This window comes from Chiloscyllium punctatum, chromosome 9, assembly GCF_047496795.1.
Source record: "Chiloscyllium punctatum isolate Juve2018m chromosome 9, sChiPun1.3, whole genome shotgun sequence".
In the NCBI taxonomy this organism is placed as follows: Eukaryota; Metazoa; Chordata; class Chondrichthyes; order Orectolobiformes; family Hemiscylliidae; genus Chiloscyllium; species Chiloscyllium punctatum.
Genome location: NC_092747.1, coordinates 127,750,283 through 127,774,280, shown reverse-complemented (window position 1 = coordinate 127,774,280; position 23,998 = coordinate 127,750,283). Strand labels below are relative to the sequence as shown.

General features: G+C 40.7%; 1 protein-coding gene across 1 annotated transcript in view; it reads right to left on the bottom strand.

Moving 5' to 3' along the window:
* Window positions 1-23,998, bottom strand: part of LOC140481688 (short transient receptor potential channel 6-like) — a 131,292-nt gene that overhangs the window by 43,601 nt on the left and 63,693 nt on the right. The window contains exons 5-7 of the mRNA XM_072578260.1: window positions 20,164-20,328; window positions 19,012-19,228; window positions 5,881-6,111 (exon numbers count right to left, since the gene is read on the bottom strand). Of these exons, the coding sequence (XP_072434361.1) occupies window positions 5,881-6,111; window positions 19,012-19,228; window positions 20,164-20,328 (613 nt within the window). The remainder of the gene's footprint in view (window positions 1-5,880; window positions 6,112-19,011; window positions 19,229-20,163; window positions 20,329-23,998) is intronic.

The window sequence follows — 23,998 nt, the reverse complement described above, 5'->3', positions numbered from 1 at the left end:
GGTGTAGTGGACAGTGACGAAGGTTACCTCAGAGTACAATGGGATCTTGATCAAATGGGCCAGTGGGCAGAGGAGTAGCAAACGGAATTTAAATTAGGTAAATGTGAGGTGCTGCATTTTGGAAAGGCAAATCAGAGCATTGAGTATAGGAGTTGGGGAGGTCATGTTGTAGTTGTACAGCACATTGGTTAGGCCATTTTTGGAATATTGTGTGCAATTCCAGTCTCCCTGCTATGGGAAAAGTGTTGTGAAACTTGAAAAGGTTCAGAAAAGATTTACAAGGAGTTTGCCAGGTTTGGAGGGTTTGAGCCATAGGGAGAGGTTGAATAGACAGGGATTATTTTCCCTTGAGTGTTGGAAGCTGAGGGGTGACCTTATAGAGGTTTATAAAATCAAGAAGGGCCTGAATAAGGTAAATAGACAAAGTCTCTTCCCTGAGGTGGGGGAGTCCAGTGCTAGACTGCATAGATTTAAGGTGAGAGAGAAAAGATTTAAAAGGGACCTAAGGAGCAATGTTTTCAAGCGGAAGGGTGGTGCATATGGAATGAGCTGCCAGAGGACATGGAGGAGGCTCTTACAATTACAACATTTAAAAGGCATCTGGATGGGTATATGAATAGGAAGGGTTTGGAGGGATATGGGCCGGGCGCCGGTAAATGGGACTGTTTGAGTTTAGATATCTCGTCAGCATGGACGAATTGGACCAAAGGGTCTGTTTCCGTGCTGCATATCTCTGTAACTCTATGGTTTTTAAATGCTGCGAGAGTACGTGCCCCCATCATTCGTCAGACAACACATTCCATAAATCAACCAGCCTGAGAATTAAAAAATCCTTTGTCATATCTCCTCTGAACCATTTGCTCCTCACTTTAAACTCATGCCTTCTGGTCTTAGACATGTCTGCCATAGGGAACAGATTCTCACAATCTACCTTACTTTGCCAAACATATTTAACACACAGGATGTGACTTATATCCAAAGCTTTGTTACGCTGACAGACCATGGTATAGATTCAGTTATCAGTAATGGCCACACAGTTGTCATTCATAAGCAAACTGTAAATAATTGTGTTGAACAGCACCACGGGTAGAAGGACAGTTACAATACTTTGCAGTATTTTGCAAAGTTGCTCTGCTTTGAGCACAGCATCCACTAGAACCACAAAATCAATGTGTTCTTTGTACTTGCAGTTGAAGACTACTCCTTTTTTAAATATTTGTATCTATTGATGCTACAAGGTTCTTAAAACTACAAAATTTGTGTTCATGATGTGCACGCACAGCTGCAACGTGAAGCATGCCAGACTGCAAAGTTGATGAGGAGCCTAGGTATATACAACATGCAGAACAGACAAATCATGATACTCGCAATTAGTGTGCAATACTGAACTGATGTCAGCACTGACATTATGGAGTTCCATACTCTAGCTTACAACCTTTCATGTCTTTGAATGCTGAACTAACATTTATGACCATGAAGGAATCCCCTATCAATTTTCTTTAATGCATCATCAACTAAATGCAGGTAAATTGTTTGATTATTTCTTCTCTTTGTTGCTGCAGTTTGATATATTTTTAGTGCTTCCAGTATCTTTTATCAAGGTCTTAAATGTTTTGTGTGCAAACTAGTGATTTTCAGACATTGGTGGCCTGGTAGGACTTCTTCTTGGCACTGATCGTGGTTTACAGAATGAGCAGAAGCCATGTGGAGCAAGATAAGCTCATAGAAGAGGAAGGAGAGAGGATGTCAGCAACATCCCTTCCCAGCTCATGATCAATACTGTCCCCTAACATAGATGTCAGTCCAGTTACATTCAGTGAGAGAAGTACATGTATCGGTGAGTGTTATGCATTAACTTTGGATGTTGTCACAGGCATTTTTGAATAATGACCAGGTGTGTGGGATTGATGGTTACTGTTGTTTAAAGTGTATGAGGATGATGTCAAACATGCACATTGCAGACATGAGTCCTGATTGATGGAAATTGTTTTTTAAGTGAATGATGTGCTATGGTGATTTGAGCAGTGGACGAGGTTAGCAATGCAGTTAATGGGGTATGATGGCTAAACAGACATGCATTAACCTTGATAACTTAGGTGAGAACATTAATCTTCTATCTAGACAGCATCCAGATCCTTGAGCTACATTCTGCAATTGATCACCTCTGCTCACGCTTGTTGCTTTCTGAGCATTTGCCTAGATCATCTCTCATGTTGCCATCACTGCTGAATTTCAGGAAGCCTCCAGTGAAGCTGACGAAATAAATGCTAAAACCCATGTTAGTGTCACTCTCATTGTGTGAGTTATTAGCGTATTAAAATTAACAATTTGCCTCTCTCACTTCGATTGTTTAAACAAAGCACACTCCACTGCGGTCAAAATTTAAAGCCAGAGGGTTTGGGGTTGGTTTGTCAGTGCTCTCTACATTCCAACATTGTGAACCTCCAATACACCCCTGCCACCTGCTTCCAAATCTGTTCACTTTAAAAATGAAGTTTGATATCTGAGAGTTCTGGTTATTATTTTCCTGATGAAGAATTATAACAAAGTAATAGGCAGTACAAAAAGATTCTGTAAATGTGAAATCAAAACAGAAATGACTGGAAATACTCAGCAGATCAGGGAGCACATGTGTAGAGGAACAACATTTCCTCCATTTCTGTTTTGATGCCACTTTCTAATCATTTGTAATGGCCTTAAAGCACTTATTTTTCTTAGTTTTTGATTTTTTAAATGTATTTTGGATTTTCTGAATCATTTTACTCAACTGATTAGAAGAACACATGACAAAAAGTTAAAAACTTTTAACATGTGCCCTTAGTCAGCACTCAACAAACTTGGGGAGTGGGGGGGGGGGGGGGGGAGGTGGTAGATATATCATCTCCAAAAGGTGGAGGAATGGAGGAATGGAGAGAGGAAACCTACAAAGAGGTGAGGTAAGGGATGCATCAAAGGAGAGAGAATCATTTTAAACATGTGAACTAATAATCAATGGGAGCCCGGAGAACTGAACTCTCTAAAATAAAGTATTCCTTAAAATAGAATGTTGACCCTCGCAGTTAACACTACACAGGTTCAGGAGTCACATTATGGGAGAAAATAAAAGTGGATTCTATTGCGATGAACACTCTGTCGATTGTTAAATTTAAGACTGAAATGCCGTAAAAGGGAATGTACTAGCTGCCTGTTTAATCTGCTGTTTTGCAAGTATGATGGAAATGGATTGGCAGTAATCCTTCTTGTCTGCAGAATAAACATTTGTTTTGTTTATATTTAGAAATATTAGTCTGCAATGGTGAACAGAAACTCCAATTGTTAACTTCCAGCTCTTGTTTCGTACCATCTTCAATAATTTGGTCTCAGCAATGAATTCTTTACTTGTGCGTGATGGCTTCCGGATTATTGGAGGGTTGTTATTTATTGAGAATATTGAAGAATTTTTCTAATTCTGCTTCTAGCAAATATCAAACACTCCATATGTCAACACAAGTGCAAAGAAATTGTTACAATTCTGCATCTTATGCGAAATTAGTTCGTGAGAATTTAAAAGGACAACCTAAAAAGCAGAAAATAGACCCAAAAACTAAAACTGCCCTCCAACTCTTTTAAGAAAATCTCCAAGAGTCCTTAGAATATCATGGAAAATACTTTAGATATTTCACAATTAGAGGACTGGTAATAGATATCATTGAAGGTACTAGATGTTTGATGTAATGCAGAGGATACTGAAATCCAGCTTATGGTACAGACTTGATTATCTCACTGGATTATGCATTGTAGGAACATCTATAACAGATTTTAAGAATATGCCAGCATATTGGAGAAGTTTGCTAGAAATGGTGTTGTTGAAACTTTCTGATCACAATGAGTTATGTATTTTAGCAATATCTACTACAGAATTCAAGACCTTTGCTAGAGATGGTGGAGTATGATCTGCAAACATTTTTATCTCACTGAGTTATATGCTTTAGTAACATTTATAAAAAGATAGTGGCTCAAAATGGAGATTTGGTGTGTACAATTGCTTATCTCCCCAAGTTATGCACTTTAGCAACATCTGCTGCAGATTTTAAGAATATGCCAGTATTTTAGAGATGTTTGCAAGAGATAGTGATTTTGTTGTTCAAATGTGCTTATTGTATAACGGATTTGAAGACATTTGCTAGAAATGGTGATTTTGATGTTCAATGTTTCTTATCTGACTGAGTTATGCACTTTAGTAGCATCTACAAGAGATTTTAAGAATATACCATCATATTGGAGAAGTTTGCTGGAAGTGCTGATTTTGTCACACAGCTTATTTATCTCACTGAGTTATGCACTTTAAGACTATCTACTGCACATTTTAAGGCGTTTGTTAGTATTTGAGCTTTGGCTGTTTAAATTTTCTTATCTTAGTGAGTTTCTTATCTATGGTGGACTTTAAGAAGTTTGCTCAAAATGGAGATTATGATGTGTAAAATTTCTTAACTCAGTGAGTTGTGCACTTCAGTAACATCCACAACAGATTTTTGAGAATATGCCAGCATTTTGGAGAACTTTGCAAGATGTGGTGTTCTGTTGTTCAAACTTTCTCATCTCACTGAGTTATTCATTTTAGTAACATCTACAGCAGATTTTAAGAAGTTTGCTAGAATGAGATTGTGATGTGCAAAGTTGCTGATCTGACTGAGTTTTGCACGTTAGTAACATCTATAGCAGATTTTAAGAAAATGCCAGCATTTTGGAGAAGTTTGCTAGGAATGTTGATTTTGTAGTGCCAACTTGGTTGTTTCACTGAGTTATGAATTTAGTAACATTCACAACAGGCTTTAAAAATATAACAGCACTTTGGAGAACTTTGCAAGATGTAGTGCTTCTGTTGTTTAAACTTGCTTATCTCACCGAGATCTACATTTTAGTAACATTTACAGCAGATTTTAAGAGATTTGCTTGAAATGGAGATTATGATCTGTAAAGGAGTTATGCACTTCAGTAACATCTACAGTGGATTTTAAGACGTATGCTACAAATTGTGAATTTGTTGTGCTAATTTACTTATCTGACTGAGTTATGCACTTTAGTAACATGAACGAAGGGCTTGCACAGCCCTGAAGCTGTATGGTCACCTCTTAAAGATTGATGTTACACCCTAGTTCTGCCTTTGCCTGAACCTTCCAGGCCTCTGGTGCAATGTACTGTATAAATAAGTCAATCCCAAGTTTTCTGACAGGATCAATACAGTTTGATTTGACCAATCATAAAATACCTCACCATTATTCTCACTGCACAGTATCTGTTATGCTGGAATTCCCAAGCTAACATTATCGATTATGTTTATAATCAAAAATCAACATCATCTCGCTGAGTTGGCAACAAATAATGTCTTAATTTTTACATCATGCAAGTAGCAAGCATTCATTGTAAGTATTCACTTCAAGACATCCCTGCACAACAATAAAGCATTTGTAGGAAATCCTTTTCTTTGCCAATGCAAGAGAATCATCATGGAAACAGTAAAGCATTAACAAGAATAGTACCTTGAACTAATCAATCAAAATTAACATGGTCATAAAGCTTTGTGTATCATGGATTTACTGCTGTTAAGGAAACAGTTTTCATAGTGTCAGAGAGCAGCTTTTTTTTATATTGAGATTGCAAACTCACCGTCTGAAGAACTGCACATTCTGAGAAACTGGGGTCTATGATTTTGGAATAGAAATTGCACAGAAATTTCATTAGAATCTTTAAGTGGAAATTGGTTCTATCCTTATAGCAATTTCAATTTTCAATCAGTAGGATGTGATTAAATAGTAAAAAAAACCTTAGTACTTGGCATTTATCGTTTCTGAGCTAATTAAGCAGAATAATAAAGATTGATAGAAGATGCATCAAACTGACCAAGAGTGTAGTACTCTATTTCTGTTGGAAGAGTAACATTAGTTAAATCCATTTTGATCTTTTCATCCACAAAACTCTGTGCCTTGGAAGCATGCCAAAACGCCATCAATCGTGCTATGAATGATGCTGAAAAAATGGCTAGCATTCCAAAGTCTAATAAGTTCCACAGTTCCAGCAAATATTCCCTCGGGCCTTGGGACCACATTTTTTTACACTCTGACCAGATCATTCCTATGGAAAGGAAAAAGAAGATTACACTTACTCATTTGCACATTAAAAATATCAAATTGTGCCAGTCGATAATAAAATATTGTAGATTAAATGTGAAGACTACCATTGCATCTCATAGATACTATTACCAAGAATAATATAATTCCCATATGAATGAATTGGTAATAACAACAGAACAAAGTAAGAATGAGGAGCAGGAGTAGGCCATCTGGCCCTTCGAGCCTGCTCCGCCATTCAGTAAGATCATGGCTGATCATGGCCTCAGCTCCACTTACCCACCCACTCATCGTATCCCTTAAATCCTTTACTGTTCAAAAAATTATCTTAGCTTTAAAAACATTTACTGAGGAAGCTTCAACTACTTCCCTGGGCAGGGGATTCCACTGATTCCCAACCCTCTGGGTGAAGAAGTTCGTTCTCAATTCTGTCCTGAATCTGCTTCCCCTGATCTTGAGGTTATGTCCTCTTATCCTAGTTTCATCCACCAGTAGGTACATACTCTCTACTTCTATCTTATCTATCCCCTTCATAAGGTTAAATATTTCTATAAGATCCCCCCTCACTCTTCTGAATTCTGGTGAATATAATCCCAGTCTACTCAGTCTCTCCTTATAAGCCAAACCCCTCAACTCCATAATCAACCAGCAAACCTCTTCTGCACCCCCTCCAGTGCCAGTACATCCTTTCTCAAGTAAGGTTTCCCACCTGTCAACTTTTTATAAGCTTCTTAGGGTGAGTTGGTGGTGTAGTGGTAATGTCACTGAAATCTGAATCACAAATCTCAGTTTGATAATTTGGGGACAGGGCCCTAATCTCACCACGCAGATAGTGGATTGTGAATTCAATTTTAAAAACCTATAATTAAAAACTAGCCTAATGGTGACTATGTAATTATTGTGGTAAAAACCCATCTGGTTCACTAATGGTGATTCGGGGAGGAAATCTGCTGTCCCTACATGTGACTCCAGACCAGCAGTAATGTGGTTAACTCTTGACTTTCAGCTATTAGAGATGGACAATGAATGCTGACCCAGCCAGCGATACCCACTTCCCACTGAACAAATTTCAAAACTTATTTAAAACTCCAACCCACGTTATCCCATCAAGCCAACTTATTTATGAACTTCTTACATACATTTCTGACAAGAGACAGAAGAGATGCCATCATGATCACAGACTCTGAGACAGCTCACTTAGAGGTTTGAAGGAAGTCTATGCCTGTCTGGATCCCTACATGAACCTTTGTGACACCATTGACTGTAAAACTTAGGAAGTAAATGAATAATGTGGCAGGGTGTGATTTTCTTTGTCAGGCTGTCATCAGGAATACCAGATAGTAGCTTGTAGTGATTATTACCAAAGATTTGAACTCTTCTAATACCTGCCTCACTCAGATTGGTGAATATGAAACTCCTTTAGAAATGAATATAGACAAGATCATGCTTTTAATAATTAAGTTCAAGTTTTTAGGGGCCAGGCTTCCACAGGTGGATTTTTTGTTCACCCATTAAGACTCTTCCAGAAGATCTGCAGACATCCTAGAAATGAATGCAAAATGTACTTTCCCAGTTAGTTCATAACTGAATGATAGAAGTCTCAGTTGATCAGAGAAACTCATCACATTAGCTCCAGTTCATTTTTTTTCGAAAAAGTTCTTAGTGTTTAGAACTTGAGTCTTGCTGAAGGAAATGAAGCTTTTGCTGAATCTTTTACACTCATCAGGACCTTTCACATGAATACAAAATTAAGGAGAAAAGCAACATTTATACTGAAGAGAGGAGATGCTGATTGATTGGCAAGTGGATTCTCTTTAGCAGAGGCAGGACATGCAGAAAGCTCACATTAATGGTGATTGATAGTTAACAGCTGGACTTTGTTTAAATTTTGAATCAGGCAGGTTGATTTTAATTGGTCAGAGCATTGCCCTGGAAAATGGACCAGTCGTCTATTTTGATCAGTATGTGCACAAGAATAAGGTCTTGGTTCTTAATAGATGTAGCTTCCAGTAGACATGAGCTTAACTACAATACTGAATTGATTGTCAACACAATTCCTCTCTCGTTCAAGATTATCCAGAAAATGGTTGCCTAGTTGAAAAATCACATCTAATGATATACACAGTTTTGCAAATTTTGCATTCATTTAATTCCAGATTTCTACTGAGCAATAAATCAAATCAAATCAAATCAAAAATCAAAGAACTGTTCTGCTCCATTTGTAGATGGCATTCATTTGGACACTGGTCTGGAAAGTTATGTCTCTGTCTGTGTTGGAATGGATATTAAAGAATAATGGATGGGGGCCAACACTCCCTCTAAACTGTGCAGCTGCACATAACCGCTGATTGTGACCTTGGCTTTCAGTTCCAGAAGGTGCTGCCAAGCCTGGGGCTGGCACAGCCAACCTGAAAATTAGAGGGAGCACTGGAGGGATCCATTTCCAATTCCATCAGGCTTCTCTAATGCAGGGTAAAGAGTGTGGATAGTGAAAAGATCACTCTTTTTTTTCTCTACCATGGAATAAAAATGGTAGAAGATACTCCTTCTAACCAAGGAAATGATGTAGGATGTAAAAACAGGCTCCTAGGAGCCACTGTGAGTTGTACTGGCTTTATTTTATTCAAGCAGTTGGGCAGCATTCCAGACAGAATGGTGCCAGTGGGTGTTCGGGGCAATTTTGACCAGACATTTTCCTTGATTGGTGTTGTGGGCACAGGAGCACACACCTTTGTAACAACCACTGGATGGGTTCGTGGGCACAGGTGGACACGGTGTGGACAATATCACAGCCCGAGAGGCAAAAGCCTCCAGAGGCCTCTCCCTTCTTTCTTTGTGGAGAAGGTAAACAAAATTCTGAACTACTCTCCCTCACCTCCTGTGAAATGTTCTCTCTGCAAGGAAAAAAGGAAGCAGCCATGTTCAGAGGCATTGCCTGATTTAAGATCCTCCAGAAAACTTTATTCTTTAACTATGTTTTTTTTTTCCATTTCCCTCCTCTTTGTCCAAGTTTCATGTCCATGGTGTCAGTATTTTCTTTATTATCTAGTATCTAGCATAGTGGCTCAGTGGTTAGCACTACAGCCTCACGGTGCCAGGTTTGATTCCAGCCTTGGGTGACTCACTGTGTGGAGTTTGCACATTCTCCCCGTGTCTGTGTGGGTTTCCTCCAGGTGCTCCAGTTTCCTCCCACAATCCAAAGATGTGCAGGTCAGGTGAATTGGCCATGCTAAATTGCCCATAGTATTAGGTGCATTAGTCAGTGGGACTGGGTGGGTTACTCTTCAGAGGATTGGTGTGAACTTGTTGGGCTGAAGGGCCTGTTTCCACAGTGTAGGGAATCTAATCTAATTTCTTGTTCATGCAGGATACTATAATTACAAACTGTTGTTGGAAAATTAACAATCATATTGTATCCTTGACTCCTATCAGCTATAACATTAAAAAGGCAACTCTTCTTAATACTTTTTAATTACCGCTGAAGTTTGAAGAGCAGAGGTATTGCGTCCTTAACATTAAAAAAACTGAAGTGAAGAGTCAAGGTCGACAACACTGAACACAATCAAGGTCAGAAACAGAAGAAATGATAAACCAGGCTTGGTGATACAAAGCTTGGGTTTTGGAATACTGCAGATTACAGAGAGAAAGTATCCCATGCTCAACAAAAAGAGTAAAATTGTTAGCATATTCTGTTCTTCATCCTGTGAAATATTTAGATGTAATTATGGACCAATTCTGATCAATTTTACAAATGAAATTGCATCTAAATGATTATACAACATTGCATTATGCCTCTGATGGTTTTCAAGAAATCTCTTTACAATTCAAGGCAAAAGAAAATCCTGTAAAATTGGAAACAATGGAACTGGTCTGAATTTGTCTTGTGAAAATGAAAATCCAGTTTGGACCAGCACCTTTCATTTCTAAGTTTTTGTTTTCACTCTTTTAACTGACAGCAGCACCGAGATGGAATGTCAGCCACTAATCGGAATCCAGCAAAATCCCAGGGAGGGGAAGGGGAGCTTATGGACTGAATGTGAATCTGAGCTGTCAGTGGGGGCTGGCTGGATGTGTATAGTGAAGGAATGAGGGAGTCTGTGGGTTGAGTTTGTGACTACACTGGTTTACAAAGGCTACTGAAGCCATGACTGATCCTGGAGAGAATGTGTAAAGAGCATTGTTCAATAAGACACCAAACAGAAAACTCCTATTTGCTGAAGTGTGGAGGCCCATTCATATTCCACAATATACAGTCTGGGTTAACATATTTTAATAGCCTGAAATGTTTCTCCCAATCCAAAGGAATTATATGCACAACACGAAACAACATTCTCCTTCTTAATCAATTCAATTCATCCTCTCTATCCTGTCTTATAATCAATCCAAGATATATTCTCAAAACTAACATGAAATGACAGTCTCTGAATCCTCTAATTTTTAGGTTGATTTAAAAAGTGATCTTCAAATTGAACAAAATTCTATACTTGAACAAAGCCCAGTTAACTGAAACAATAATCCTGAAAGCCATGTGTCCCAGTATGGAACCATAGGCTTGCTGTCCATACACTGTGACCATGCTGTCACTTTAAGAATGTTGTTTTGTCCTTGGGCTTTTTGGAAAGAGGTTGTGGAGTAGCAGAAGTACCAAAGAGTCTGGGTTTTGAGGTGCCTTCAGAGCAGTTTGAGAATGGAGGGGGAGCGGCCAGCTCTCCCAGTTCAGGCTTTCGAGATTTTTTTTTGGCTGTAGCAGTCACAAGATGTGTGAGTCCAGGAGTGTTGCAAGCTTCAGTAAATGATTCCTTTGACATTCTCTGAATTTTCTCTCTGGATGTTGTTCCCTCTTACCTGCAAAAATTTTTGTTTGAATCTACCTTTTTGCCAAGTGGTGTGTTTATGGGATGTTATCATATTGGAACAACTAATTAATAATTAGTAATAGTTACTCTGTGTGTTTGATTAAGTTTTCCAATAGTTAGGTTATTCCAAATTCCACTTTCTTCTGTTCATGTTTTAACTGTAGTGTTTAAATAAATTCTGTTTTGCTTAAAGCTGAATGATTTGACCAGCTGCATCCCATCTGGAATATCCACTTCACATCTACCTTTAAAATAAGAAAAAGTTAGGGTCTAGGCTACCTTCTTGAAATGTTTTTGAGGGGGGGTCTGGCCTGTGGGTGTGCTGTCTGAACATCCAGAGATTTCACTCTTACTGCAGTGTTCACCAGGAAATAAAAGGTGTTTTCATTACCAGGATCAGCTGAGATTTTATTTTCCATTATCATTGAGAATTACAAAGAGCAGGAAATAGGAAAGAAGATTGAAGCATCATTTGAAGAAGTTTTGTCACCCTCCCCCATCAAGCTATGTCCCTCTGTCCATTTCCCCAATGCCCCTCACCCCACCCAACACCCCAACACCACACCACAACCCCATCCCCACACCCAACACCCCAACACTCCACCAGAAACCCTATCCCTGCACCTAACACCCCAAAAAGCCACCACAACCCCATCCCCACACTCAACACCCCAACACATCATCACAACCCCCATCCCTGCACCCAACACCTCACTACAACCCCATCCCCATGCCCAAAACCCCAACAGCCCACCACAACCCCAATACCCACACCCAACACCCCAACACCTGACAACCCCCATCCCCACAGCCAACACCCCACCACAACCCCCATCCCTACCCCCACACCCAACACCCCACCACCCCACCACAACCCCCATTTCCTGCACCCAATATCCCAACACCCCACCCAAAATGTACACCAGGAACACAGTTCCTATGAAATTCTCTAATGAGTTGCACCAGAATAGGAATTGTGCCAGGTTTTACAGGGACATCTATCGGGAAGAATTCCTTCACTCAGAGGGTAGTGGGTATTTGGAATTCTCTTACCCTGGAGAGATGCACAAGCGCAGTCTTTCAGCAAATTCAAACTCAGAAACTGATGGATATCTGGAGACGTGGAGCTGGTGCAGGAAAGTGGAATTGTGGTTGCTGATGAGCCAGGATCTAAATGCACAGTGGAGCAAGGTATGCAAGTGAAATGCTCTAATCCAATTCCTTCTGATTGGCTGCCCTCATGCTGGTTGTCAATATGAAGGACGTGTTGTGCTCATTTTTGTTTATTTTTGGCACTCATGAGGATCTGTGAAGTATCAGCCATGGTATCATCTGGGCTTTCAGTGACCTATCAACTGATGATCCTTTCTGGAACACTCTCCCACAGTATGGGTACAACAATACACCAGTTTTATACTGCTACTGACATTCTCAAGGTGCAGGGTACAATCAATGTCACTCAGAATGCTTTGTGAGCTCCAGACCCACTCTTTCCATCTCTTCAGTTGTAACAGCTACCTCTCAGGGAATACCTAGATCATGTAATGACGACATGTGTGGAACCCTGCACCCGAACAGCAGGCTTGCTGCAATTTTTCACAAACAATTTCTCCTCCAAAAGCTGTCCTGTGGGAGCAATGTGAGCAGATGGCCTGAGATACATGTCTGGCAGCTTCCTTTCCTGGACCTTCAAAAGGTTCTCTCTAGGCTAAAATCTCTGCCATGTCGAAACATATTGTTTTGAGCATCTTTACCAAGTCCTACTCCATGTATTCATTTTCTCTATCACATTCTCCAGTGAAGTCCCTGGTTTTAGAGTGGGTTTACTGACTCAACAGGAGTCTCTAGAAAAATGATCATTCTCCAGGACTGCTAATGCAACTTTGGAGAAAAATAACCAGGACATTAACAAAACCTTTCCTTAGTCACTTCATGTAAATCTTTTTTCCCACCACATAGAAAACAAATTGACAATGGGAACAAAAAGGCTCTTTGGCTGACAGTCAAGCAGCTTCCATTTGGGCAAAGTTTGTGTTCCAATTGGCCAAGGAAGATGACATGTCACAAGGATTGATGTGTCAGCTGATTATTGGCTGGGTATAAGGGAGATCATATGGTGGAACCTCCAGGAATACACTCAGTCACAGTTGGCAACACAACTTTAAAAGGGGTATTACATTTTTCATGAGCCATCCAGTGGAACAAGCTAACTTCCAGTTAACTCGCTGACCCAGACAGTCTCACAGTTACCTGCTGCTCTGCAGTCTGTTGTTCTTGTCCTGAAGCCAGATGGGAGTTTACAAAGGGGCTATTTTTTCAATGGCTGTGCCTTTCCTGGATAAATAAATCTGTTCAAGTAACAATTTGGCTGTGAGATACTATTACTTCAATACCCAAGGGCCTTTAATCTCAGAGTAATTCAGCTTCACATTTTACAAATTTCTCTTGACTGAACTGAATTTGTGAAATGTAATTAATATTAGTTTAACAGTCTGAAACCAGGTCAAGGTCTTGCTGATTTGCTGCACAGCAGCGGCACCTACAGGACTTTAACAGTAGGGAATTAACACCCAGATTTATCACAATGTGAGACAATTATTTCTTTCAGCATTCTATTCTTCATCCGAAACAACAACCATTTCACACAATGACTGGGAAAGCTAATGAGGGTGCACAGTTATGGTTTATCAAGGAAGATTTCAAACATTTTATCAACCTTGTCATGTCTTGTCTCCCTCACTGGAGAATGCAGATTTCTGATTTTGTTGAAAATCTCCCACCATCCAGGTCTCCAACTATCCAAAATTCCTGAGTGAGCCATTATAACAGGCATTAGCAGGCTACTTAATTGCATGGATCACAAGCAGAACTTTATGAAGCTCCTTGGGAGTGGGTTGGCAGGTGGGGGTAGTGATAAAAGTGGATTCTGTGGTAGAGTTGAGAAAGTGGTGCTGGAAAAGCACAGCAGGTCAGGCAGTATCTGAGGAGCAGGAGAATTGACATTTCAGAAAAAGCCCTTCATTAGGAATTCCTGACAAAGGGCTTTTGTCCGAAACGTCGATTCTCCTGCTCCTTGGATGCTGCCTGACCTGCTATGCTTTTCCAGCACCACTCTCTCAACTCTAATCTCCAGCATCTGCAGTCCTCACTTTTGCCTCTGTAGTAGAGATGCCATGACATTGTTCTCCTGCCCATTCTACCCACTTCTGTTGATATTGTTCCTGAGACAGGGAAGGCCTATGCGCCTTTGGGGCAACTGAATTCTTTCCTCTTGCTGAGGCACTCTGTCCCCAACAGAGACTGCCCTCCCTCCCCATTCTTCCAATGGGCCTCCCAATTCAAGGTCTCCCACCACCTTCACAGGACCATGCAAGGCTAGATTCTGCAAAATCTCAGCGATACATAGTTTTCCTGATGCAAAGTTCCTCGTTCTGGGGTTTGCTTCATATTCCAAAAAGAGCTACCTTTCCAAATGTTGCTGCTAAAAATGAGAAAGTTGCCACCCATTTGATTGGCTAGTAACTCTTTGAGGTGGGACTTCTTCCCCATTGGGAGGCAGAGCTCTCATCCCAAGCAGTTAATGGTGCAATAGCCAATAAGGGAAAGGATAAACTGGTCAAATGGAGACTGAACATACTGAGGTCAGATAATTCAATACAAACAAAGGCTGCATTGGGACATTTCAGATCTATGTGGCATACCTATTGACTAGACAAAGTCCCACTGCTGCCAGCTCTCCAGCATCCAGCTAATACTAGATCATCAACTTCCTCACTTCAACTCTAGCCACAGAACTCCTTCTTGTTTGGTCACCCCAAATTTGTAACCCTCACGTAAAGTTTGTCAGAGAGAATGAAAGAGCCATCATTTCCTAATCATTGCTGCAGGAACACACAATGTAAGTCCTTAGGAATTACATAATACCCCAATGCTGCAATCAGAACTTGCAAGAGATTCCAAATCCAGCAGTTGGATGAAGTTGAATCTCTGCTAAAGAGCTCTAATCAGGCAGAGGACACTGATTTATTAATTTAATTAATCTTTGCAGGTATTTAAATGAAAGCTTTATTAGAACACTGACACTGCTAACAGGCAGAGGAGAGAACCAACAGAATCAAACCATTGCCCCAACACCGAGATTAACAGGCAGGGTTCTAGAAGAGTATAAAGGAAGTAGGAGTATACTTAAGAGGGAAATCAGGGGGGCAAAACGGGGACATGAGATAGCTTTGGAAAATAGAATTAAGGAGAATCCAAAGGGTTTTTACAAATACATTAAGGACAAAAGGGTAACTAGGGAGAGAATAGTGTCCCTCAAAGATCAGCAAGGTGGCCTTTGTGTGGAGCCACAAAAAATGGGGGAGATACTAAATGAATATTTTGCATCAATATTTACTGTGGAAAAGGATATGGAAGATATAGACTGTAGGGAAATAGATGGTGACATCTTGCAAAATGTCCAGATTACAGAGGAGGAAGTGCTGGATGCCTTGAAACAGTTAAAGGTGGATAAATCCCCAGGACCTGATCAGGTATGCCCGAGAACTCTGTGGGAAGCTAGAGAAGTGATTACTGGGCCTCTTGCTGAGATATTTGTATCATTGATAGTCACAGGTGAGGTGCCGGAAGACTGGAGGTTGACAAACGTGGTGCCACTGTTTAAGAAGGGCAGTAAAGACACGCCAGGAGAACTATAGACCGGTGAGCCTGACCTCGGTGGTGGGCAAGTTGTTGGAGGGAATCCTGAGGGACAGGATGTACATGTATTTGGAAAGGCAAGGACTGATTAGGGATAGTCAACGTGGCTTTGTGCATGGGAAATCATGTCTCACAAACTTGATTGAGTGTTTTGAAGAAGTAACAAAGAAGATTGATGAGGGCAGAGCAGTCGATGTGATCTATATGGACTTCAGTAAGACGTTCGACAAGATTCCCCATGGGAGACTGATTAGCCAGGCTAGATCTCATGGAATACAGGGAGAACTAGAAATTTGGATACAGAACTGGCTCAAAGGTAGAAGACAGAGGGTGGTGGTGGAGAGTTGTTTTTCAGACTGGAGGCCTGTGACCAGTGGAGTGCCACAAGGATCGGTGCTGGGTCCTCTACTTTTTGTCATTTACATAAATGATTTGGATGCGAGCATAAGAGGTACAGTTAGTAAGTTTGAAGATGACACCAAAATTGGAGGTGCAGTGGACAGTGAAGAGGGTTGACTCAGATTACAACAGGATCTGGACCAGATGGGCCAATGGACTGAGAGGTGGCAGATGGAGTTTAATTCAGATAAATGTGAATTGTTGCATTTTGGGAAAGCAAATCTTAGCAGGACTTATACACTTAATGGTAAGGTCCTAGGGAGTGTTGCTGAACAAAGAGACCTTGGAGTGCAGGTTCCTAGCTCCTTGAAAGTGGAGTCACAGGTAGATAGGATAGTGAAGAAGGCGTTTGGTATGTTTTCCTTTATTGGTCAGAGTATTGAGTACAGTAGTTGGGAGGTCATGTTGAGGCTGTACAGGACATTGGTTAGGCCACTGTTGGAATAATGCATGCAATTCTGGTCTCCTTCCTATCAGAAAGATGTTGTGAAACTTGAAATGGTTCAGAAAAGATTTACAAGGACGTTGCCAGGGTTGGAGGATTTGAGCTACAGGGAGAGGCTGAACAGGCTGGGGCTGTTTTCCCTGGAGCAACGGAGGCCGAGGGGTGACCTTACAGAGGTTTATAAAATTATGAGGGGCATGGCTAGGATAAATAGACAAAGTCTTTTCTCTGGGGTCGGGGAGTCCAGAACTAGAGGGCATAGGTTTAGGGTGAGAGGGGAAAGATATAAAAGAGACCTAAGGGGCAACGTTTTCGCACAGAGGGTGATACGTGTATGGAATGAGCTGCCAAAGGATGTGGTGGAGGCTGGTACAATTGCAACATTTAAGAGGCATTTGGTTGGATATATGAATAGGAAGGGTTTGGAGGGATATGGGCCGGGTGCTGGCAAGTGGGACTAGATTGGGTTGAGATATCTGGTTGGCATGGATGGGTTGGACTGAAGAGTCTGTTTCCATGCTGTACACCTCTGTGACTCTATGATTCCACTGAGGCAACCACAAGGTTTCTCAGCTGCTATATTCCCCTCTGTGCTGCAGTAACACAGGAGGCATTAATGCAGCTCCATCTCCTCCTCTTTCCAGGTGACAGGTCACAAAGGGGTCTGGTTTATGACTTTCAGACAATGAAAACCAAAATGGACTGGAAGTGTATTGTCCAGCAGAGTAAGTGCAATGAGTGATGCTTTAATTAAACTCAGCTCCTAAACATTTAGTTTTATTATTTGTCCTCCAAGAACTTGATACTTCTCCAGCTCTGGCCTCCCGTACATTCGTCCAGTGAACTCAGCTGGGACTTAAACTCGCTGATTTCCTCCACCATCACTCTCCACTCACTCTCTTCCTTAAAGACCCACATTAAATGAGCTTGTTAACAACCACAGCAAAGTCCTGCATTTCTCAATATCCATTTTTATCTCATCCCAATTTTATCAGGTACCTCAAGACCTTTTCCAAAGTTAAAACAATACAAGTTCAATTTGCTGTTGTTCATTAACTGCATCTTCTTTGTATTGCTGTATTATTGCATTGATCCCAAAAAGGCCTTTAAGTATATATAAGACTTTAGTTACAATGTCATGATATCTGACATTCCTTTGTGAAGGTTTCACCTCACCTTTAGTTATCAGTGGAATGAAGCAATTGTAGACAATCACATTGTGTTATAATCGTGTAACATACCTATAGCCTCAGTAAGCATAGAATTCAGATTATGTCTGAGGTCTACCTACAGTGTAAAGAATTGTTCATAAACTTCAAGACACCTGTCTCAACGAAAATCTAGGTTTTGTGGTGTACGTTACATTGACTAAAGTATATGGGGTTATTTTAATTTAGTCATGGGATGGGGGCATCTCTAATTGCCCAGAGTTAAGAGTCAATCACATTACTGTGGATCTGGAGTCAGATATATGACAGACCAGGTAAGGATGGCAGGTTCTTTCCCTGAAGGGCATTAGTGAACTAGATGGACTTTTCTGACAATCAGCAATGGATTCATGGTCATCATTAGATTCTTAATTCCAGATATCTATTCAATTCAAATCCATCCTCTGCTGTGGGAGGATTCAACCCCAGCTCCCCAGAACATTACCTGGATCTGTGCATTAACAGTCCAGTGAAAATACCATTAGGCCTGTTCTCGCCCCAGATCAAGCTGGTATTACTACTTAACCCAAGAAACTAGATCAGACACTCATACGTATTGGTGTAATCATACACAATAATTTATTTAGCCTTCACTTAATAAAGCAATCTTTGTTTGGCAGCTTAAGCCAACTCTGCAGATATGTCTGATAATGCAGGTTCTTCTGTTACTATGCAAATTGCTGTTCAATCTGCATCACACATATTCCCAGGAAAAAGTTGCTTTTTACTGGTGGCTCAGTGGTTAGCACTGCTGCCTCACAGCACCAGCGTCCTGGGTTCGATTCCACCTTCAGGCAACTGTGTGGAGTTTGCACATTCTCCCCGTGTCTGCATGGGTTTCTTCCCACAGTCTAAAGATGTGCAGGTTATGTGAATTGGCCATACTAAATTATCCATAGTGTTCAGGGATGTATAGTTTAGGTGCTTTAGTCAGGGGTAAATGTAGAGGTAAAAACAATGACTGCTGATACTGGAAACCAGACTCTAGATTAGAGTGGTGCTGGAAAAGCTGATGAAGGGCTTTTGCCCGAAACGTCGATTTTGCTGCTCCTCGGATGCTGCCTGACCTGCTGTGCTTTTCCAGCACCACTCTAATCTGGAGGGGTAAATGTAGAGTAATGGGGAATAAGTCTAGCTCTTCGGAGGGTCGGTGTGGACTTGTTCGGCTAAAGGACCTGTTTTCACACAGTAGAGATTCTGAGGTGAGGTTGCTCAGCTTGTATTAAAACGCTTCATCAATAAAGTTCAAATGTGTTACGTTATGATGCGCTAAATTGAAAATCATAATGAATACTTACCTACTACCCAGGAAACTATTAAAAGTTCCATCCATGTGAAGCCAGTTGTTTTCATTCTGAAGAGCTGTCTGGGGTGATCAGTCGTTGATTCATTTGGCAGGAGTTTGGTGCCTTCAAACCTGTCAGCTGCATTCATAATCAGCAGGCCAAGAAAAACAGTGAAAGAAGCTCCATGGGCGACAAATTTCATAAATGGTGCACGCAAGATCCTCCCCAGCTGTAAGACCACAAAACAAATTTATAGATTACAGCATTCTTTATCATCCTTGTTAAAAAAAATTAAAAAGACAGAAGATCTCAATTTTAAAAATTGTGAGATTCCCAGAAAATATTTGCCATTGTGATTATGTATTACTGGATTTAATTTTACTCATTGATCCCCTCAAAGCATTTTGCTTTTACGAGCAAATCTCTCCGTTTTTACAAGCTCTTATTTGTGCCAGAATTAGTCTCACTTACTGACCTCCATGGGTGTCCTTGCAGTGAGACGTATACTTTATAGTCTGACCTATATCCACTGATGTATTTTATTGCATCATTCGTTTGTAACTGTAACTTGTATCGCTAGATCAAGATGTGATTTTTCAAGATAACTATTGCAACCACAAATTGGAGTTGAGGAAAAACCACAAATATCCAATGTCATGAATCAAATACAGTTTGAAGCTTTCAATTGTTGGAAGTTAAGGTCAAACCTGCAAAAACTGGAATTGCTACAAAGCACACACCACAGATAGGAAATGCTTGATGTCTTTTTCTTAACATTGACGGGAGAAGGCAGTAGGAAATATGTGGAACAATTAGAAAGATGAGATAGAATCAATAAATTAATGCTGCACTAATTACCTCTCAGTTATTAAGATCAACCGAATAAAATTAACAACAGCTGTGAAATACATTTGCAACTATTTAAATAAGAAAAAAACAGTGGTGTGATAGAAGTATCAAAGTTAAGCAGCATTGCATTTCACCCAGAATTATAGACCTACAACGATCGAGTCACCCATCATGCAAAAGTGGAGAAAGGGATTTGAACGAGTAACTCCACAGCACAATTTACTCGCTTGGAAATAAGATTAGAATATTTGCACTCAACTATTTGGTTTTGCCTCCACAATCTGAAAATTAACTTTAAAGTTGAAAATGGCCAACCTTACTGCAAGGTGCAATCCAATAGGACAAGGCCAGAAACGGGAGACCAATGGCTACAGCAAGCACGACCAGGAACTTGATTGCTATTGACTGCTGCCGTAGTCCTGAGAGATTTTCATACCAAATAGATAGAAGCTGCTGCTGACAGTTTGGATGAGCCACAAACTGAACAGAGGAAAAGTCACAATTTGTAAGTTAGAAAGCAAAATAGAAGTAATGAATGAAACTGAAGAAATTTGATATTTACATGACATTTCTAATGTAATACTCTCAAATGTTGATAAACATATTAATGATATAAGAACAAAAGTCATTAAAAAGGTATATTTATCATTTAAATAAATTTAAATGAGGAACTTTGTTGATATGTTTTCAAGTTACCAACTCCTTTATAACAGATTTCAGTAACAAACAAAAAAAAGTGATCAGGTTTTCAAAATCCAGCCATTAAATTACCATTTGATATAATTTCAAACCTTTTTTGATTAATTACTTGAAATTTAATTGCAATGCACTGTGGTATAGCTATGCAATTGTAAGCATGTCCTGTCTCTGACTGAACTCTTCCTTACTTACTGTTTCAGCTGGTAGTAAACAGATGAGCAAAGCATGGTTTTGTCAAAGGGAGGTCATGTCATACAAATCTGGTGGGGTTTTGAGGAGGTGACCAAGTGTTTGGATGAGATAGGGTAGTTGATATAGTTTATATGATTTCAGTAAGGCTTTTAACAAGGTCCCACAAGGAAAGCTGATAAAGAAGGTAGAAGCTATGGGATCCAGGGTAACTTGGCAAGATGGATCCAAAATTGCCTCAGCGACAGGAGACAGAAGGTGATGGTAAAAGGCTGTTTGTGTGACTGGAGCCTGGAGTGCATTGGTGTACCACAGAGGTCAGTGCTGGGTCCCCTAGTGTTTGGGATATTCATAAACGATGCAGGGGAGAATAGTGGATGACACAAAGATTAGCTGGGCAGTTGACAAGTGTTCAGGAAGAAAGTGTTCAGTTACAGGAGGATTGGTCAGATTGAGAGATTAGTGGCAGATGGAATTTAACCCTGAAGAATGTCAGGTGAAGTACTTTGGAAGAAGTAACAAGACGAGGGAATAAGCAATGAATTCTGGATTAGTGGTGCTGGAAGAGCACAGCAGTTCAGGCAGCATCCAAGGAGCAGTAAAATCGATGTTTCGAGCAAAAGCCCTTCATCAGGAATAAAAACAATGAATGGCAGGACACTAGGAAGATTAGAGGAACACAGGGATCTGGGGAAGCTTTTCCACAGATCCCTAAAGGAGATAGGGCAAGTTAATAGCAGAATTAGGAAGGCATACAGGACACATGCCTTTATCAGTCATGCAGAGATTATAAAAACCGGGAGGAGCTGTACAAAACTTTGATTAGGGCACAGCTGGAATACTGTGTGCCGGTCTGGTCCCCACATTATAGGAAGGATGGGATTGCACCGGTCGGAATGCAGAGGAGATTCACCAGGATGCTGCATGGGATGGAATATTTCAACGATGAAGGGAAGCTGCAGGAGCTTGGGCTGTTTTCTTTGGAGCAGAGAAGGTTGAGGGGGAGACCTGATTATGAGGGGCATGGACAGGGTGAATAGAAAGCAGCTGTTCCCCTTAGTCAGTACAGGGGCATAATTTTAAAAATGAAATTCAAGAGGTTTTGAGGAGATTTGAGGGAAAACCTTTTCACTCATGGGTAATGGGGGCCTGGAATGCACTGCCTGGGAGGGGAGTTGAAGAAGGAAACCTCACAACCTTTAACAAATAGATGAGCACAGCAAACATCATAATATTCAAGGCTATGGACCTAGTGGGAAAATGGGACTAGAGTAGGTAGCAGTGTACTTTTGACAGTATAGGTTTGATGGACCAAAGGGCCTCCTCTATACTGTGTGGTTCTATGATGTTTAAAATTCACTCATGGGTTGTAAGCATCGCTAGCTATGCACACCCAGAGCGCTGAGTTCCAGGAGTTTACACCATGACAGTGAAAAAACCATGATCTAGTTCCAAGTCAGGATGGTGTCTGGCTTGGAGGGGAAGTGGTGTTCCCATGTATCTGCTGTCCTTGTCCTTTTAGTGATAAAGGTCACAATTTGGAAGGTGCTGTTTGAGAGTTAGCTGCTGGGGAGTTGTTCCAGAGCATTTTGCAAATGAGACACCCTGTTGCCACGTTGTGTCACTGAAAGATAGTGGATGCGGTGCCAATCAAGCAGGCTGCTTTGTCCTGGATAGTGTTGAGCTTCCCAAAGGTTCCTGATTGTCCCTCCAGTAAAGGATCTGTGACCCCTACCTGCAAAGGATATTGGATGCTCCCCACCTCCAAAAGAATCCTTGTCTCTGACTTCCAAGGTGTGCTGGGACCAGATCTACATGGGTACATCAGTTCTATCCAAAATCAGATTTGTTCTGACCTGGTCTAATTTCTAACTCAGTGTTCCACACTGCAGGCTCTCAAACATGCCATCTCATTGCAGGTATCTGTCATTAGAATGGCTGGCTGCACCTGAAACTGTGCATGTGATAGAGAAGTTCAATCTGCTTCATTCCAGAGTCTGCCTCAATAGCTCCAGGGCAAAAGAATCAAGAATGACCTTCTCTTTGAATTGAGGACCATGTAAATGCCTCATTGCATTGCTTCTGGTATTTAACTTGAGTTTCTGCTTTAATTGTATCAACATCCCAGATTAATCTCCAGATTTCACCAACATCAATAACCAGATTTCACCAACACGTATATGAATAGCCCATCTTAGCCGGACATGACCTGCTGATTGGGGACCCCAATAATGAAAACTTTTAAACAGAAAATAATCGAAAGATTCATGAAAATACTTTCAGGGAACAGGGAACTTCATTGAAGAAGATATTTGAGAAGCTGTCGTTGTTTCACCTTAAAGAGAAGATTGAGGGAAAGTCTGGCAGTGGATTTAAAACATTATGAGGGGATGTGACAGATTAAATAGACAGAGATGTTGGAGAAACTCAGCAGATCTGGCAACAGCTGTGAACAGAGAAACAGCGTTAACATTTTGGGTCCAGTGATCCTTTTTCAGAAGAGCTTTTCTGAGAGCTGGAGTAGTTAGGATCTAGAAAGCACCATCTCAAAACTATGGCTGGTATGGATGCACCCCATGGATTTCAAAAAGAAATAAGTAACCTGTTGAGAAAGAAATTGCACTGCTCTGGGGAAAGGCCAGGTCATTGATCGGGCTGAGGTGCTCTTCCAGAAAGCCTGTCTGCTCATGACAGATCAAATCTCCTTCTTCCACAATGCATGAATGTACAAAATAGCAATCAATATAGACCAATCAGCCCTTTGGGCTTGATCTTCCATTCAATAATAGTTGACGTGTTTGTGTTTCAGAATCCACATTCCCAATTCGTTGATCTGTTGCCTAAAAAGAACCTAACCACTTCTTTCTTAAAAGTAATCAATAAACCCTCCCTGATCACTTTCGGAGGCAGAGAATTCCAAAGTCACACATCCCCCAGAGGAAAAAGAAATCTCCTCATCTCTGTCCTGAAAGGATGACCTCTAATTTTAAAAGTGCCCCACAACTCTGTTTTTTCCCATAAGAGGGAACATTCTTTCCATGATCACCTTGTCGATACTAATCAGGATCCAATAGACTTAAATCCTGTCCCCCCTCACTCTTCTAATCTCCAATGGGAACAAACCCAGTCTATCCAAACTATCTTCATTAAACTGTTCAGAAGACCCTAATCCGTACATTAAATAAGGCAGCAAAACAAAAACCTGCAGGCAATTTGCAAGGGTTTTACTGTAAATCGATAGTTTGTCACAAACACCAATTTC